General features: G+C 41.5%; 1 protein-coding gene across 2 annotated transcripts in view; it reads right to left on the bottom strand.

Annotated features, from left to right (window-relative positions):
• The window catches only part of adarb2 (adenosine deaminase RNA specific B2 (inactive)), a 799,330-nt gene that overhangs the window by 6,318 nt on the left and 774,392 nt on the right, over nt 1-18,620 (bottom strand). For both annotated transcript variants that reach the window (XM_073054839.1, XM_073054840.1), the window contains one exon: nt 10,874-11,052. In XM_073054839.1, the coding sequence (XP_072910940.1) occupies nt 10,874-11,052 (179 nt within the window). The remainder of the gene's footprint in view (nt 1-10,873; nt 11,053-18,620) is intronic.

The raw sequence follows: 18,620 nt of genomic DNA, 5'->3' as shown, positions 1-18,620 counted from the left end.
ACCTCTAACCTGAGGTTAAAACCTCATTTATGAGGTGCATAAATGTCCCCGACGATGTCTTGAATAAAACCAATACATAAGACATACAAGCAGAATTAGGCCATTTGGCCCATCAAGTCTATTCCACCATTCCATCATAGCTGATTTATTACTCCTCTCAATCCCTTTCTCCTGCCTTGTCTCCGTAACCTTTTATGCCCTTACTGATCAAGAACCTATCAACCTCCACTTTAAATATACCCAATGATTTGCCATCCATAGCTGTCTGTGGCAATGAATTTCATAGATTCACCACCCTCTGGATAAAGAATTTGCTTCTCATTTCTGTTCCTAAGTCTCTGAATTTTGAGGCTGTGCCCTCTTGTCATAGACCCCCCACTCTAGGAAACTTTCTTTCCACGTCCACTCTAACTCAGCCTTTCAATAGTCCATGGGTTTCAATAAGATCCCCCCTCATTCTTCTGAACTCCAGTGAGTACAGGCTCACAGCCATCAAACAGCCTCATACTTTAACACTTTAATTCCTGGGTCCATTCACATCGACCTCCTCTGGACCATCTTTAATGCCAGCAGAACCTTCCTTACATAAGTAGGCCAAAAGCTGCTCACGATACTCTAAATGTGCAATACTCCAAAATCCATTCAAAGGTATTTCAAATGTTATTCCCTTTCCATCTTATAGGTAGATTATCATTAGATTTCCTCAAAAGAATTCACAGCTTTCTTTCTATAATATTAATTTTGTGTGTAGTGCATGTTTTCAGGGATAGACGAAGGGTTTCCTTTGTGATATATCATGGTAATAACCCTTTGTGATTCACTAAGTCTTACAGTTAGGGAGGAACATAGAATAGTACAGCACAGTACAGGCCCTTCGGCCCACAATGTTGTGCCGACCCTCAAACCCTGCCTCACATATAACCACCCACCTTAAATTCCTCCATATACCTGTCTAGTAGTCTCTTAAATTTTATAGTGTATCTGCCTTCACCACTGACTCAGGCAGTGCATTCCACGCACCAACCACTCTCTGAGTAAAAAACTTTCCTCTAATATCCCCCTTGAATTTCCCACCCCTTACCTTAAAGCCATGTCCTCTTGTATTGAGCAGTGGTGCCCTGGGGAAGAGGCATTGGCTATCCACTCTGTCTATTCCTCTTAATATCTTGTATACCTCTATCATGTCTCCTCTCAACATCCTTCTCTCCAAAGAATAAAGCCCTAGCTCCCTTAATCTCTGATCATAATGCATACTCTCTAAACCAGGCAGCATCCTGGTAAATCTCCTCTGTAACTTTTCCAATGCTTCCACATCCTTCCTATAGTGAGGCGACCAGAACTGGACACAGTACTCCAAGTATGACCTAACTAGAGTTTTATACAGCTGCATCATTACCTCGCAACTCTTAAACTCTATCCCTCGACTTATGAAAGCTAACACCCCATAAGCTTTCTTAACTACCCTTTAAGGTAACTTTCAGGGATCTGTGGACATGTACCCCCAGATCCCTCTGCTCCTCCACACTACCAAGTATCCTGCCATTTACTTTGTACTCTGCCTTGGAGTTTGTCCTTCCAAAGTGTACCACCTCACACTTCTCCAGGTTGAACTCCATCTGCCACTTGTCAGCCCACTTCTGCATCCTTTCAATGTCTCTCTGCAATCTTTGACAATCCTCTACACTATCTACAACACCAGCAACCTTTGTGTCGTCTGCAAACTTGCCAACCCACTCTTCTACCCCCACATCCAGGTTGTTAATAAAAATCACGAAAAGTAGAGGTCCCAGAACCGATCCTTTGGGACACCACTAGTCACAACCCTCCAATCAGAAAGGAAAAGAATAGAAAAACTAAGAAGAGCAAACAGAATATTAACCAAGATAGTTATCAATGCAATGAAATTCAGTGTCAGAAATAAACATCTGGATGTAAGTGCATCCTAAAGTAGTTTTGCATTGAAGTTACATTGGAGAGATATAGTACACTCAGCGGCCATTTTATTTTGTACCTCTTGTACCTAATAAAGTGACCACTGAGTGTATGTTCTTGGTCTTCTGCTGCTGTAGCCCATCCACTTCAAGCCACGATGTGCTGTTCATTCAGAGATGCTGTCTGCATGCCATTGTTGTAACGCGTGGTTATTTGAGTTACTGTCATCTTCCTGTCAGCTTGATCCAATCTGGCCAGTCTCCTCTGACCTCTCTCATCAATACTACATTTTCACCCACAGTCTCTGTGGATTTTTTTTTGCACCATTCTCTGTAAACTCTAGAGATGGTTCGTAAAAATCCTAGGAAATCAGCAGCTTCTAAGAACCTCAAATCACTTAGATCACATTTCTTCCCCATTCTGATGTTTGGTCTGAACAACGACTGAACCTGTTGACCATGTCTGCAGCTTTTATGCATTGAGTTGGCGGATTAGATTACATTAATGAGCAGGTGTACAGGTGAGTGGCGACTGAGTGTATGTATGTATGTATATTTATTATGTTTTATTGTGTTATTTATGCTTACTGTGTTTTTTATGGTGCATCAAATCTGGAGTAACAATCATTTTGTTCTCCTTTGCACTGATGAATAGTAACAAACCACCTGGAATCATTGTAGTCCAGCACAGACCATTGTGGTACTGTAGTAAAGCCATTATTGAAAAGGAACCACATGTGCACAATCTTAGCTCAGCTTTTAGGCTTTATACCAGCCTATTAACCAAAATCTGTGCAGAGAAATTTTACTGAAAGGGAGTTGTCGCTGAATGTATTAATTACATTGCTCTTCTCGGTTCTTAGCATATGAATGGAGGATGTCTCACTCCACACGCATGAGGCAATTATATGAGCTGCAGCTGAATCAAAGAATCACAAGTATACAGCAAAGAAGCCATTTGGCCCATCCAGCCTATGCCACTTCCTTCCTGACTTGTATATTTATCTGCCTATTTACTCCTCAATTCTTTCCGCTCACCCACTTTCTCCTTCTTTGTAAGCCTGACAAATAACGTCCCCTTAAGTTCCTATTCAATTCTATTGGTTGTACTGTTCAAATGTACTTGTGCTCTAGTCACTGAAAGCCAACATGTTTATGCAGCAAACAATTATGTTCATATGTAGTATGAGAGGATTTAAACTCAACAGTAATGAACCATGTCTTATTGCGATTGTATAGTACCTTGGTAAGCTCACACCAGAGTATTGTGTCAGTTATGGTCTTTTTAATAAAATGGATGTACAGTACTTGCCATATAGAGAGCTTGGTGAAGATCACCCTAGAATGGTTCTAAGGAATATTTGGTTTGTTGAATGAGAGATTGAGTAGAGAAGATCTGATTCAAAATTAGAAAATTCCTACAGGCGCTGACAACCTGCATACAGAGGAGTGGCACTACAGGTAGAGAGGATCGTAAAGGGAGCTTTGGTTACATTGAGCTTCATAAATGAAAATATTGGGTGCAAGAGTTGGGGTGTTATGTGAAGCTCGATAAAACATTGGAAAGGTCTAAGTTGGAGTATTGTGTGCAGTTCTGGTCAACTGCTTACAGGGGAAATATATGAATAAGATTGACAGATTGCAGAGAAAATTTCCAAGGATGATGCTGGGACTTGAGGACCTGAGTTATAGGGAAGGTTTGTATAAGTTAGGGCTACTCCCTTGAGTGAGGAAAATGAGGGGAGATTTAATAGAGGCATACTAAATTATGATGGGTATAGATAGGGTAAATGGAAACAGGCTTTTTCCACTGATGTTGGGTGAGACTGGAACTTGAGGTCATGGGTTAAGGGTGAAAGGTGTACTGTTTAAGGGGAACATAACGAGGAACTTCTTCAGTCAGAGGAGAGAGAGTGGAATGAGCCACCAGTGGAAGCAGTGGATGTGGGTTCAATTTCAACATTTTAGAGAAATTTGGATAGGTACATGGATGGTAGGGGCATGGAGGGCTACAGTCTGTGTGCAGGTTGACGGGTCTAGGCAAGACAATAGTTTGGCATGACCAGATGGGTCAAAGGGCCTGTTTCTATGCTGTATTGTTCTATAACTCTATGAGCCTAGAATCAATGGTCGCAGTGTCAGAAATCATCAGTAGTTGGTCAAGGACTTAGACAATGAGGGGGGAATGGTGAACCTTTGGAATTCTTTACCACAGAGGGCTATTGGAGTTTCATTCACTGAATTCACCCAGAACTGAAGCTGATAGATTTCCAGATACAAAGAGAAGTGCCATGGAGATAGGACCAGTGCAGAAAGATGGCTTTATTGAGAAGGTCAGCAATGGTTTAGCAAATGGTTGAACATCCCATTCTTGTTCCTGCTTCCTATGTTCATATGGAAAACCTAACGTCATATAAAATATTTCTAGTAGTGCAATGCTAAAATCATTAAAATACTAATATTGGAAGATTTCTGTAGGGAAGCAATGAGATCGATACTGAAACCTCTCCAAATAACAGGTCAATGACGTATGAATCAAAATAGTTTTCTCTCAATAAATTACACTGGGAAACAAAAAAGGGTTAAAATATTTAAGCAGCTTGGATTTTTCAAAACCTCTTATTTTAACCACATCATCACGTAATTTAAATTAAACAGTAAAACAATTTATGTTCCAGCAACACTTGAGCAAATAACATATATTTATAAAACATTATTCTATTACAATTATAATGAAATTTTATTAAAAGAGCATTTGTAGAACATTTAACTAAGGAAGAAATTGCCTATAATGTAAAAGGTAATTTCAAGGGATATAAATTGAGCTGAAGAGCTTCGGGCTGCAAGTTTTGAGGATTCCTGATATTAACAAGACTATATGTGGAGAATATTGATGTGACTGCTTTCAGGTTGCAGTGCAAGTTTCACTTATGAATTGTCAGAAATAATTTTCACTAACTGACTACTTGGAAGGAATTCTTATCACAAGGAAACCTCATTGTGACATTTATTAAAGTACTGATAGGTTCCCTCAGGGATATATATTTGCAGTTGTTAATGTGCAAATCCAATAAACCATATTTTATTGAAGAAGTAATGTTGAATGGGAAATTTCCTGCAAATATTCTACAAGGCTTAGGAGTTCCATGAGTGACCCATCAGTGTATTATTAGGGCCTGAGCATGTCTGTTGCTGTAGGGCTTAGATCAAGTTACAATCTGACGGAACAACTCAGAATTGCGTCACCATCTCAGGGTTGTGTATGGTGAAGTGTATCTACGTACTTCGATAATAAATTTACTTTGAACTTTGATCAGGCAGGGCTTTGGCCCAAAACAGCGCCTTTCCTTGTCCTTCCACAGATGCTGCTCGACTTGCTGATCTCCTCCAGCAAATTATTCCAGCATCTGCTTTCTCTGGCGTTTACATCAAACTACTTAAGTCAGCAGTAAGTACACTTCAGAAGTACTTCATTAGTTGCAAGTAGTTTGGTATGTCCTCACGTTGCGAAATTAGCAACTTATAGCTAAGGGAACCGAATCCAACTTTGCTGATGAGCCTAGTACAGATACTTTAATAACAGAGAAGAGATGTAACAAGGCTTCAAAGGATATGGACAAGGTGAAGGGCAGGTTCAATATAATATGGAAAATGTGAGGTCATCCATTTTGGAGAATAAAACATAAAAACAGCATTTTTAAAAAATGGTATAAAATTGGTAATACTGATGTTGAAAGTGTTCTTGAGCAACAAACCATTGAAAGCCTCCATAAATGAGCAGCAAACTCATTATTTGGAGGTCTGAATACTGCAATTCTTTGGTGCCTTGTTGAGATTGCACTAGGAATGCTGTGTACAGTTCTGAAAAATAATTTACTTACTCAGAAGGAGTGTAGAGAGCCTAGCTAGGTCCAAGGGTTGGCATATAAGGAGAGACTGGGCCTATATACTGTACACTGGAGTCTGGAAGAAGAGGTGGAGATCCCATTGAAACTTGCAGAATTCCTCCAGGTTTGAGATACTGGATGTAGGGAGGAAGTTTCCCCTGACGGAGGAGTCTTGAGCCAGGGGTTGCAGTGTGAGAATAAGGTGTATGTTGTTTAGCACTAAGCTGAGGAGATATTTCACTGGGAGGATACTGCACCTTTGATACTCTCAGCTCCACAGGACCACAGAGGCTCAATTCATTTGAAACAATGATATATAAAAGAAATCAAAATGATATATGCAGTGGATTCCAGTTAATTCGGACACATGGGCACCATTACATTTTGGTCCAATAATGAAACTGCCTCAATTAGCCTGAGTTTCATGGAAATGGTTGAAAAGGTATAAAGAAGACAAACTACTGTTCAACTAGGTAACAAATTATATTTTTAAATAAAATACAGAATAAATTAGAATAATACCAAAACTACTACTGTACTATAAAACTCTGTGTTAATTCTTAATAGTTACCGATGGAGGAGTTCATCCAGTGTACGCTGACATGTTCTTTTGATTGACGGCAAATGAACAAAATCAGCGCAGACACCGATTGCTCTAAGCATGGTGTAATGTCTAATAGCCACATGATGTGCATGTGACTGACACAAATTAGAAAATGTACGGCAATAGTCTCCTGCTCCAATTAAGCAACATAGTGTCCCAGATAAAAGAGGGGAATCCTGGCTAGTTTCTCAATTTGATTTTGTTCATTAAGAGCAGTTCCAAATTAGTGGATACCTCGATTAACTGATGGACCAATTAACTAGAATCTACTATATATTATATAATTTCCTTAATATATGTATTGTATATACAATATATAGAACAATATATATGCATATGTATAAAAATATACACACACACACACACACACACACACACACACACACACACACACACACACACACACACACACACACACACACACACACACACACACACACACACACACACACACACACACACACACACACACATTGAGGTAGACTAAAGGATGAGGGGAGATCTCAATGAAAACTACCTGATACTGAATGGCCAATACAAAGTGGATGGAGGGTTTCTTCCATTAGGAGGAGAGCCTAGAATCTGATGGCATAGCCTCAGAATAAAGTGACATCCTTTTAGAGCTGAAATGTGGAGGAATTTTTTCAGCCAGAGGGTGATTAATCTGTGGAATTCCTTGCCACGGCGGGCCGTGGAGGCCAAGTCATTTCAGACCAAATGACTTGGAGTAAATTGTGTATTTAAGACAGGGATTGATAAATACTTGATTGGTAAGGGAGTTTAGGGTTACAGGAAGAAAGTGGGAGAATGGGGTTGAATGAAATCAATCATGATTGAATGGCAGAACAGACTAGATGGGTTGAAGTGCCAAATTCTACCAAATTCCTTATGAAGATCATGGATGCAGAAAGAACAGAGATTCAAGTTGAGGATCGTAGAGTCGTAAAGTTGCAGAACACAGAAACAAGCTCTTAAACCTATCATTCCCATGTTGACCTACTGCTCATCTACACTAATCCCATTCAGCCACATTACAACTCTGTCCTTCTGTGCCTTAATGGCTAGGATGATGATTAAAACCAGCGAGAACTGAAAACCTCAGGAGTGAGTGGAGATCATAGCGTTTAATAATGAGGCAGCGGATATGTAAGCAATGCTGTTTTTCCACCTCAGAGTGTGAACAATCAAGCACTGATCCTAAGGTAATTAAAGGTAAATATTTCAGATTTGGTCGCCATGGTAGCAGTTAACACGACGCTATTACAGCTCAGGGCATTCTGGAGCTCGGAGTTCAATTCCGGTGCTGTTCTGTAAGGTGTCTCAGTACGTCCTCCCTGTGGAATGTGTGGGTTTCTCCGGGTCCTCCGGTCTCCTCACACAATCCAAAGACGTACTGGGTAGTTTAATTGGTTACTGTAAATTGGAGGGTCAGAGAGATCTTGGGGTCTGTGTCCATAGGATACCCAAAGCTGCTGCACAGGTTGAGAGTGCTGTTAAGAAGGTGCATGGTGTGATGGCCTTCATCAACTGTGGGATCGAGTTCAAGAGCCGAGAGGTAATGTTGCAGCTAGATATGTCCTTAGTTTGACCCCACTTGGAGTACCGTGCTCAGTTCTGGTGACCTCACTACAGGAAGCATGTGGATACTATAGAGAGAGTGCAGAGGAGATTTACAAGGATGTTGCCTGGATTGGGGAGCATGCCTTATGAGAATAGGTTGAGTGAACTTGGCCTTTTCTCCTTGGAGTGATGGAGGATGAGAGGCGACCTGATAGAGGTGTAGAAGGTGATGAGAGGCATTGATCTTGTGGATAGCCAGAGACCTTTTCCCAGGGCTGAAATGGCCAACATGAGGGGGCATAGTTTGAAGGTACTTGGAAGTAGGTACAGAGGGGATGTCAGAGGTAAGTTTTCCACACAGAGAGTGATGGGTGTGTGGAGTGCACTGCTGGTGATGGTGGTGGAGACGGATACAATGGGGTCTTTTAAGAGACTCTTAGATAGGTGCATGGAGCTTAGAAAAATAGAGGGCTATGTGGTAGGGTAATTATAGGCAATTTCTAGAGCAGGTTACATGGTCGGCACAACATTGTGGGCTGAAGGGCCTGGAATGTGCTGTAGATATCTTTGTTCCGTGATTAGGTTCGGATTAATAGGGTTTGTCTAGGTTGCTGGGGCAGTGTGGCTCGAAGGGCTGCAGGGCCTTACTCAGCACTGTATCACTAAATAAATAAACAAACAAATAAATCTGAAAAAAAGAGACAATACTCAGGAGGAGTGAAGGAAAAAATAAAGTTAACATTTAAAAGAAATGATCCTTAATAAGAATGTAGGTTATTAACTCAGTTTCTCATTCCCCCAGGTGCTGCCTGACTTGCTGAGTGTTTCTGGCATATTGTTTCGGAGTCTTAGAGTTGAAGATCAAACAGGCAAATTGCTAACTGGAGAATCCCTTTCTTCACAATGCAAGTGTTCATAATCCTGTAAGTAATGGCTTTTATATGATGCTATTGTAAAAGTTAATTCATAATTGTGTGCATTTGAATAAATTAATACCTCCACTAAAAAAACATGCAAAGGTAGTGGCTGAAACATGATGAAGGCTTACAATTCAATGGGCTCTCTACAGCAGCCCTGATATAATTTCAGCTGAGCAACTTGCTGAATTCCTAGGTCATCATGAATTGTCATTTCTAGCTATGTTAGCTTTGATGATCTGTCGCCAGAATTACTGCAGGATTATGGTAAATCCCACATGGAATTTCAGAATCTAAGACTTGTTTCCTTATACTGCCAACAATAATTTCTAGACTTATACTATGTTGCCAGTAGCTGTGAAGTCTAATGCCAAGGACAGAGATGTTTTGTTAGAAACAGTTGTACACTGGGGTTCTGAACATTAAATCTGTTCTCTCACTTAGAGCAGTAATTTGATCTTTCCTCTGCAACTCTGCATTCATTCCAAACTTCAATGAGATCCAACCAGTTTAATTGAAGATGCTAATATGAGTATGAACATCCACCATTTGCTTTCCTCAACAACAAACTCTCTGCTGTAGTTCACTTAATTAACTCGCAGATGCCAGTATGACTTTGGGAGTGCAATGGAGGCAGGACTATGGTAGAATTCAATGAGCATAGCGATGTTATTCCACCATCAATGGGGACTCTGGAATCAATGCACAACCGAAAATTTTGGAATCACTCAGCAGGCCAGGCAGTATTTGTGGAATGTGAAGCAGTGTCAATGTTTCAGTCAGTAATTTGAAATGTTGACTCTGTCTCTCTCCCCCACAGATACTGCCTGATGTTATGAGCATTTTCTGTAACTTCTAGCAAATACAGATTTTTTTGCTTCAATTACTTTGGAATTGGTGTTTAGATGTCTGTACTTTGATATGCAAGTTAGCATTGTTACCGTTTTGCTGACTGCTGCTAATCCTGATGCAGGGTTTCAACCATCCTTCTGCCTCCAACATTTGCTGCACATTACAGCATCTTCAGCCACCTAAGTTCCCCTTGCTTCCATCTTCAATGTCTCTTTGAACGAGGAGAAGCCAATTGTGCTGTCATGAGAATTCCAGATACAGGAGCACTCCAATCACCTGGCATCTAATTATTTGGCAATCCTATTAGTTGGGCATCTGGCTCCCTCATTGGTCTGGAATGTAAACAGGAGGTCCAGGGTGCAAGGAGGAGTTAGCAGCAAGAGCTTGTATGTGTGGTCCAGGACCCCTGGGCAACATGGTACCATAGTAGTTAGTGTTACACGATGACAGCGCCAAAAACAAAGGTTCAATTCTGCCACTGTCTGTAAGGAATTTGAACATTTTCCCTATGACTGCATGGGTTTCTTTCCGCTGCTCTGGGCTTCCTTCATATTCCGAAGACATATGGGTTCATTGGTAACATGGATGTAATTGGGCGGCGTGGGCTCGTTGGGCCTGTTACCATGCTGATTTTCTAAATAAAATAAACATCAGCAGGAAGGAACTTGGGTACATTTGCAGCTGAGCTGGGACCCGGAGGGTCTGTATATTTTCCGCTTCACATAAACATAGAGTTATAGAAACGTACAATACAGACATGGGCCTTTACAGCCTCCTTCGTGCACGAGTCCAATTTGCCTGCACTAGGTGTCCTTTCAGCCCAAGCACCTGTCCAAATGATTGGTGGTTGCCTGGAATGTGTTGCCAGGGTGTTAGTGGAGGCAGAGATGACAGAGACATTGAATAGGTTCTTAGACAGGCAAGTGAAAGTGCAGAGAATGAAGGGATATTGTTCATATACAGGCAAAAACAGATGGTGTAACTTGGCAACATTAACTTAATAAGCTTGGCACTAGATGATGAGCCGAAGTCCTGATCCTATGCTGTACTGACATGTCTATGTTCTGTGTCAGTATTGGTCGATCTACAGCGCATACCATCACCAGATCACATAATTCTTACCTTGCCATACAGCTTTGCCCATTGGGTATAAAGTGCACGCTTACAGAGTCTGGACGAACAGCCCAGGTCCCCCTTTCCTGTTGTAGCATTAACGATCTCCAGGTCGGAGTCTCCCAGAGTCCAGTTTACGCTGAAGCTGGGAGACTTTCCCTGCTGGCGAAGTCCTGTGCTACTGACCCCTGCAGGAACACCAAAGCAAGTGCAATCAGTAAACAAGCAAAGCCTGAATCAATGAGCCTACTGGGAGGTAAAATGCCAATATTTTTGATTTCTTTAGTGACACATAGAAAGACAGCTTTGTTTCCCCAGGGGTTGGAATTGCTGATTCCATTGCAAATGCATGTATTATAAGAGAGTACTTTGAAACATAAGTGGATAACTGATTGCTGGAGCACAGAACTGAACCTGGACATATCCTGTACCTTATTAGAACTTGTTCTGCAACATTTTAATGGAGTGCGCGTGTTATTTTAAGGAGTCTTGGTATTGAAACATTACTTACAAAGGATACTAAATAGGAGAGAAAGCATTTTAATGCCTTTTAGTTTTCCCTTACATCTACACGATTCCAGGTTCATTAAGCAATTAGTGATCACTGAATGGCACTGTAAAGCGTGTCTCGATATGATAGGAGCAGCACCTGTCCTATCTTAAACAGAACGTCCAGAGGCCAATCTCTTGCCTTGATGAGCAATCTCTATTTCCGCAGATATTAACCCAGCCTTGTCCTCTTTCATAGGGTCCTGATCACAAGGGCTCCGCCTGCTTCTGAGTGCAAACTTCAAACATTTCTAAAGTGTGTGGAACCTTATAACCACAGAGGAAGGTTAAACTAGGTTCTCTGTCTGTCTGTCTCTCCATATGTAGTACAGTACTGTGCAAAAAATCTTAGGCAAATATGTATATATAGCCAGGGTGCCTAAGACTTGTGCAGAGTAGTGTATTTGTCAATATGGAGTGGAGAGAGAGTTTGTAAACCTGGTGGGAGCAAAAGATGTTGGAATTGGAGAAGGTGGAGCCTGTGAGAGGGGAGTGGACAGGGAGCAGAGTAGGGGGTGTGGGGGTGGCACGGGTGCAGACACACCCGTAAGGTACACACTTCCCTGAGGCACCAGGCAAGGTAATTTGATTTCAAACAATTAGTTTATTGATCATTATAGAATGCCTCTCTGGTGCTTCCCACTCCCTCCGCTCTCCCTTCCCCCTTTCCCAACCCATGTTTCCCCTCTTCCTGCCCCTTCCCACTTTCAGTCCACAATAGAGACCCATATCATCACTCACATATGCCATGAAATCTGGTTTTTTTTGTGACAGCAGTACAGTGCAATACATAAAATTGCTACAGCACTGTATAAAGTTATTAGGCACTCTAGCTATATATATGCGCCTTAGACTTTTGCACAGTTCTATAGATATATACAGGCAGTCCCCGGGTTACATATGAGTTCCGTTCCTGAGTCCGTCTTTAAGTCAGATTTGTACGTAAGTCGGAACAAGTACATCCAGTATTATCCCGAGGTCCGCTGGGTCCTAAGAACCACAGCACTAAATTCCCCGGGTCCTAAACTGCACTGCACTGAGACAGGTTAAATGGCACAATTGGGGGCTGTGCTGGGTTTGGGTATTTGATCCTCCACAATATTCCGCGTGGGAATTTAAACTGGAGGTGGCTGTGGTTTTTTTTTTACGAGGTTGAGTTGTGAGCTCGATATCAAACCGGCAGGGATGGTACGGGAGTCACTGGATCGACATCAACCCGGCACGGGAGCGGTCTGTCACTAAATCGAACTCGGGAACCTCCATTCTCTAGCCCGGTGCTGATCTGACTGCGCCACCAGCCGACCAGAACGGGGGGAGGGGGGGGGGAGGGGTCAGGGTGAATCTTACTAAGAAAAATTTAAGCCAAATACAAAATTAAACACTCAACACAATGTCAACGGCAACGACTTAAAATGGCAGTCGGCGTTCTCCTTCCTTGGTTCATAAGTACAAGTTGTCCATAATTCAGACATTCATAACTCGGGGACTACCTGTATATGGATTTTAGTAAGCTGTTGATAAGGTTCCACATGATAGGCTCATTCAGAAAGTCAGGAGGCATGGGATCCAGGGAAACGTGAGTGTGTGAATTCAGAACTGGCTTGCCCATAGAAGGTAGAGAGTGGTGGAAGATTATGCCTGGAGGTCAGTGACCAGTGGTGTTCTGCAGGGATGTGTTCTGGGATCTCTGCTCTTACTGATTTTTATATGTGACTTGGATGAGGAAGTGGAAAGGTGGGTTAGCAAGTTTGCAGATGACTTGAAGGTTGGTGGAGTTGTGGATAGTGTAGAAGGTTGTCGTAGGTTACAACGGGACATTATCAAGAAGCAAAGCTGGGCTGAGAATGGAGATCAACCCAGAGAAGTGTGAAGTGATTTACTTTCAAAATATTGAATTTGAAGGCAGAATTCAGGGTTAATGACAGGATTCTTAGGGGTATAGAGGAACAAAGGGATCTTGAGATTTACATTCATAGATTCCTCAAAGTTGCTGCTCAATCTGTTAGGGTTGGCAAGAAGGGCTAGTCGGGGATTGAGCTCAAAGGTTGTGAGGTGATGTTGCAGCTCCATAAAGCCTTGTTTAGACCACATTTGGAATATAGTGTTCAGTTAGAGAGAGTGCAGAGGACATTAACCAGGATGCAGCCTTGATTAGAGTGAAGTTTTATGAGGATAGGTTGAGCGAGCCAGGGCTTTAGAGCAAAGGAGGATGTGAGGAGACTTGATAAAGGTGTACATGAAGATGAGAGGCATAGATTGAGTGATCAGCCAGAGAGTTTTTGCAGGCCGGAAATGGCTAATTCGAGGAGGAATAATTTTAAGGTGATTGGAGGGAAGTATGGGGGGGGGGGGGGGAATATCAGAGATAAGTTTTTTATAGAGAGTGGTTTTTATAGAGTTTTTTTATAGAGAAAGCGATTTTGGTACTAATTTTGTATCCAAATTTGGCAATGATTTAAAAATAGATGGGTGGCCGGGTGGAGATAATATCTCTCTCACAGGAGGTGTAAGGTGCTCCTTCACTCTGCTACCCTGCAGCTCACCCTTGGACAAGATGTAGCACCTGCTTAGCCCTCCCAATCAGGGTCACCTGAACCCATGGGAGCTGGTGGTGGATGGTTGTATGAGCAGCTGGTGTATATCACAGGTCCTGGTTATGTGACCACTGACACCAGTCAGTCAGTCTCTGAAGAGCATTGATAATGGCTGGGGTCACCCGTCTTGTAAAGACACTTCCCAGAAGAATCACTTCTCTAGAATTTGCCAAGAATAAATCATGGCCAAGACCATGACTGCCCACATCACAAGGCAGAGCACATGATGATGATGATAAAAATAGAGATATAGAGTTATACAGCACAGGAACAGGCCATTCAGCCCATCTCATCCTTGGTGATCAAGACATCTACTTGAGCTACAAATAATTTGTGAGAGAAACCAACTGGGTCAAACAGCATCTGTAAGACGAAAAGAACTGTCAACATTTTGGGTCAGAACCTGGCATCAGAACAAAGCAGACAGCTTGTTGCTCCAGATTCTAGCATTTAAAGTCTCTTCTGTCTCCTATCAATCTGAGTTGGTCCATTTGCCTTCATTTGGGCTTGGTGGGCCTTTCCTGTCACCGTACTGGATCTCTAAGTGAAATAAAAATTAAGATAAGTAGAAGGCACATTAAGATGAGGATGCTGCAACAGGATTCAGATGGGTTGAGTGTGTGGATAAAAATGTGGCAAAAAGAATTTGGTATGAGAAAGTGAAAGGTTATGCGCTTTGGTAAGAGGAATTAAATAAAGGCAGACCGAGCAAAATGGAGAAATACCAAAGATGAATGAAGTACAGAGGGATCAAACTGTTCTTCAGTGTGAACAAGGAAGTGAAATGAGCGGTTCGGAAACCAAAGAGCAATAATCCTTTTTTGCAAAGGAGTTTAGAAAAAGGGAAGCATTGTTAAAGTTCTACAGGATATTGGTGAAGTCACATCTGAAGTTTTGGTCACCTTATTTAAGAAAGGGGATAATATCATTTCAGGCTTCCAAAAGAAATTTATCAGGCTAATCCTTGGAATGAGAGGATCCCTCATCTGAGCAAATTAGATTTAGAAGGATGGTGAGTGATATTAGCTACCATAAGGATTGAAAACCTTAAGCGACATGATGGAGGAGATGTCAAGGTGTTTCCACCAGGTGGAGATATAGTTACAAGATTAGTAGGTGGTCACTTACAACTAAGGAACAGAGAAATTTCTCCTCCCAGAAGATTGTGAATCTTGGGAATTTTCTACCCTAGAGGTTCGTGGAGACCAGATCACTGGAGATATTTAAAGAGGAAGCAGATATATTTTTGAGGACAGTAAGGAACTGGTATGGCCTGGGGTCATCAGCCATGATCACTTGAAAGGCAGGGCAAGCTTGAAGGTCCAAATGGCCTAATCCTGGTCTATTTGCTCATGCTTTTAATTGTGTAAAAAGTTCGAACGAAGGGATATATGATACAACTGACCAGCTGGACCACAGTGCCATGTTTTGGAGATCTATGAATGCTTATAGCCTTTGTATTTTTCATCAAATATTAAAAGTATGATTCTAAGTGTAAGCCTTCCATTGTTTCTCTCCAGTATTTTTCCCAGAGAATGGCCAAGATCTAAAGCTGGTTCCCTGATATGATGGACATTGATTCACTGAATTCCATAAAGCGAGAACTGGACTTTTATTTGGATGAGGCAGATACTGTATAAGCAAAGGACATCCTACAGGGAATGAGGACTAGAATAAAACCATGGACTAGTTTCCAGTATCTAGAAACATGGGAGAGGAATTTCCCAGACGTTCCTCACCATGTGTTTTTAAAATTTCATCTAAGAAATTATGATGGAGAATCCATAAATTTCAATATATGGGACTTCACAAAAACACTAAGTGAACCAAAGTCTTTCTTTGTACACCAGTGTGGAAATGTTTTATTAATACCACGTCCATTGTAGATGAGTACTAGATCCCGGGAAGATGATGTGTGAAATTTTAGAAGTGGCTATGAACAGCAAAAAAACACTTGAGGGAAGTCTCACCATCACTGAATGACTTGTTTGGTTCTGGCTTTAAGAAGTTATTTAGAAGATAATATGGCTAAGCTGAATCAATGTTGCTGTGAGTTCATTTATTAACCAATGCTCTTACTAACTTCATTTCATCTCATGAAGGCATAGAGACGGGTAATCCTCCTACTCTGGTCATCCGATGGAAAAACCCTTACTTAACATCAGGAAATCTAAACAATAGAGATCTGTTAAATTGAGTCAACATGTAATGTGTTGTTCTTAAAAAAAAGTCAACATTCTCTTTGCTAACACTCTAAATTTTATCTTTAATTTTCTGAAATTATTCAAGAATGTGAATTTGAAGTAACAAAAGTTGCCAATACCCCCCTTAGTGCCAGAAAGAAAATTGTACAAAAGCACGAGATTACTCAAGCGTTATTCAACATTGGTTTTCCTTGTGTTGTTTCAATGCAACATTAGAAAGCAATGGTGCTTAATAATCCCAGACCGTGTGGAATGCATAATTGTCAGTGCTTAATTTGGCTTCAGTCCAAGTAAATTAAAATTTCAGTAATATACTTATGGAGGGAAGTGTTGAGCTCAGTAGGATAATAAGCTTTATAGAGTAACCATTAACAATAAAATTCAGAGGATGAAAATTCAAAGCACATCACAAGTTAAAAATACGAATTTGGATTTTAATAGCTGGCTAACAAACTGCTGATATCAGTAAAGGAGGATGAAAAGCAGTGTGTATTTTCACATCTCTAGAACTACAGTGGTTCAGAAAGGCAGCTCAGTACCACCTTCACAAGGGCAATTGTGGAAGGGCAATTAAATACTGACAGCCTGTGAAGCCCACATTCCTTGAATGAATAGACAAAAATTGGTTCACCGATGTCCTAAATGGAAGAATATTTCCTGCCTTTACAGGTGCAGTCTATTCGAAAAGAAATCCCGCAGATGTTAGAAATCTGAAATAAAATGAGAAAATGTTGGGAATACTCGGCAGGTGAGACAGTATCTGTGGAAAGATAGTAAGATTTCCCAGATTCCTCTGTCCTACCGCATTCCTCAGTGCTGAGCGTTCACCATGTAAGTCCTTTTTGATTTATCGCCCCGAAGTGCAACAGCTCACATTGAATTGCATTAAGTGCCATCTGAATTTTGACAGTTTGTCCAGATCCCACTGCAAACTTTGACAGCCTCCCCCCCCCGCCCCCCCGCGGCCATTGAGCCTCCATTCTTGTTTTCTTCCGCAAATTTGCTGATCCAGTTTACCACATCACTATCCATAATCCTCTTACCTCCCTTTTACTCAGTCTTATCATTTGTTTCTTTACCCTTTTTCACGTCCCTTCTGACTATCCCCTCCCTGATCTGAATGATCAGTCCTCAGCATGAATCCTCAGCTTTATCCCCTATGTACTCATCTCCGTGAATTCTAAGTGCAGCCCTTCTTTCCTTGTCTTCGTCTTCATGCTCACTTCTCCGGCCAGATATCTTCATCCTAGACTGTCTTCAGAATACCGCATCCATCTGGTGCAGCAGTCTTCTTTTTCTCAATGGCTCACCTTTCAGCTAATAATCAGTTTCTGAGAACCAAAGTGGGTAACCTTATATTTATCCATCTTAAGTTGTATATTCCCACTCACCCAACTTGCCTAAATCACACTGGAGACTCTTTGCACCCTCCTTACAGTTCACATTCCATCCCTCCCCTACCCCCAGACTTGTGAGAGCTGCGAGCCTGGAGACATAGAATCATAGATTGGCCCTTGAGCCTAACTCCTCCATGTAAACCATGTGGCTCACTTATCTCTAAACCTTTCCTATCTATGAACCTGTCCAAGTGTCTTTCAAACATTATAGCTGTATCTGCCTCTGACATAACCCCCACACTCTGTGTGACAAAGCTGCCCCTCAGGTTGCCTTTAAATATTTGCCTTCTAAATTTAAAACTCTCATTAAAGATTCCCTATCCTCAAAAAACCTATAACCATTTATCCTATCTACATCTCTCTATATCATCACCCCTCAGCCTCTTATGCCTGAGAGAAAAAATAGAAATGTAGACCTTAAGATATAGGAGAAGAATTAGGCTATTTGGCCTAATGAGTCTGTTCTGCCATTTCATCATGGCTGATCCAATTTTCCTCAGCCCCAATCTCCTGCCTTCCCTCTGTATTTCTTCATGCCCTGACCAATCAAGAATCTATCAACCTCTTCCTTAAATATAGATAAAGACTTGGCTTCCCCAGCTGCCTGTGGCAATGAATTCCACAGATTCATCACTCACTAGCTGAAGAACTTGCTCCTCATCTCCGTTCTAAAAGGACGCCCCTCTATTCTGAGGCTGTGTCTTCTGGTCTTAGACTCTCCTTCCACAGGAAACATCTCCACATCCACTCTATCAAGATATTTTACCATTCAATAGGTTTCAATGAGGTCACCCCTCATTCTTCTGAATTCTAGTAAATACAGGCCCAGAGCCATCAAACACTCTTCATATGACAAGCCATTCAATCCTGGAATAATTTTCCTGAATCTCTTTTGAATCCTCTTCAGTTTCAGCACATCCTTTCTAAGATGAGGGGTCCAAAACTGCTCACAATACTCCAAGTGAGGCCCTACCAGTACTTCATAAAGTTTCAACATTACATTACATCTTTG

Source organism: Hemitrygon akajei, chromosome 8 (assembly GCF_048418815.1).
Source record: "Hemitrygon akajei chromosome 8, sHemAka1.3, whole genome shotgun sequence".
In the NCBI taxonomy this organism is placed as follows: Eukaryota; Metazoa; Chordata; class Chondrichthyes; order Myliobatiformes; family Dasyatidae; genus Hemitrygon; species Hemitrygon akajei.
The sequence above is the reverse complement of the archived record's forward strand: the minus strand, read 5'-3'. Positions and strand labels throughout refer to the sequence as shown.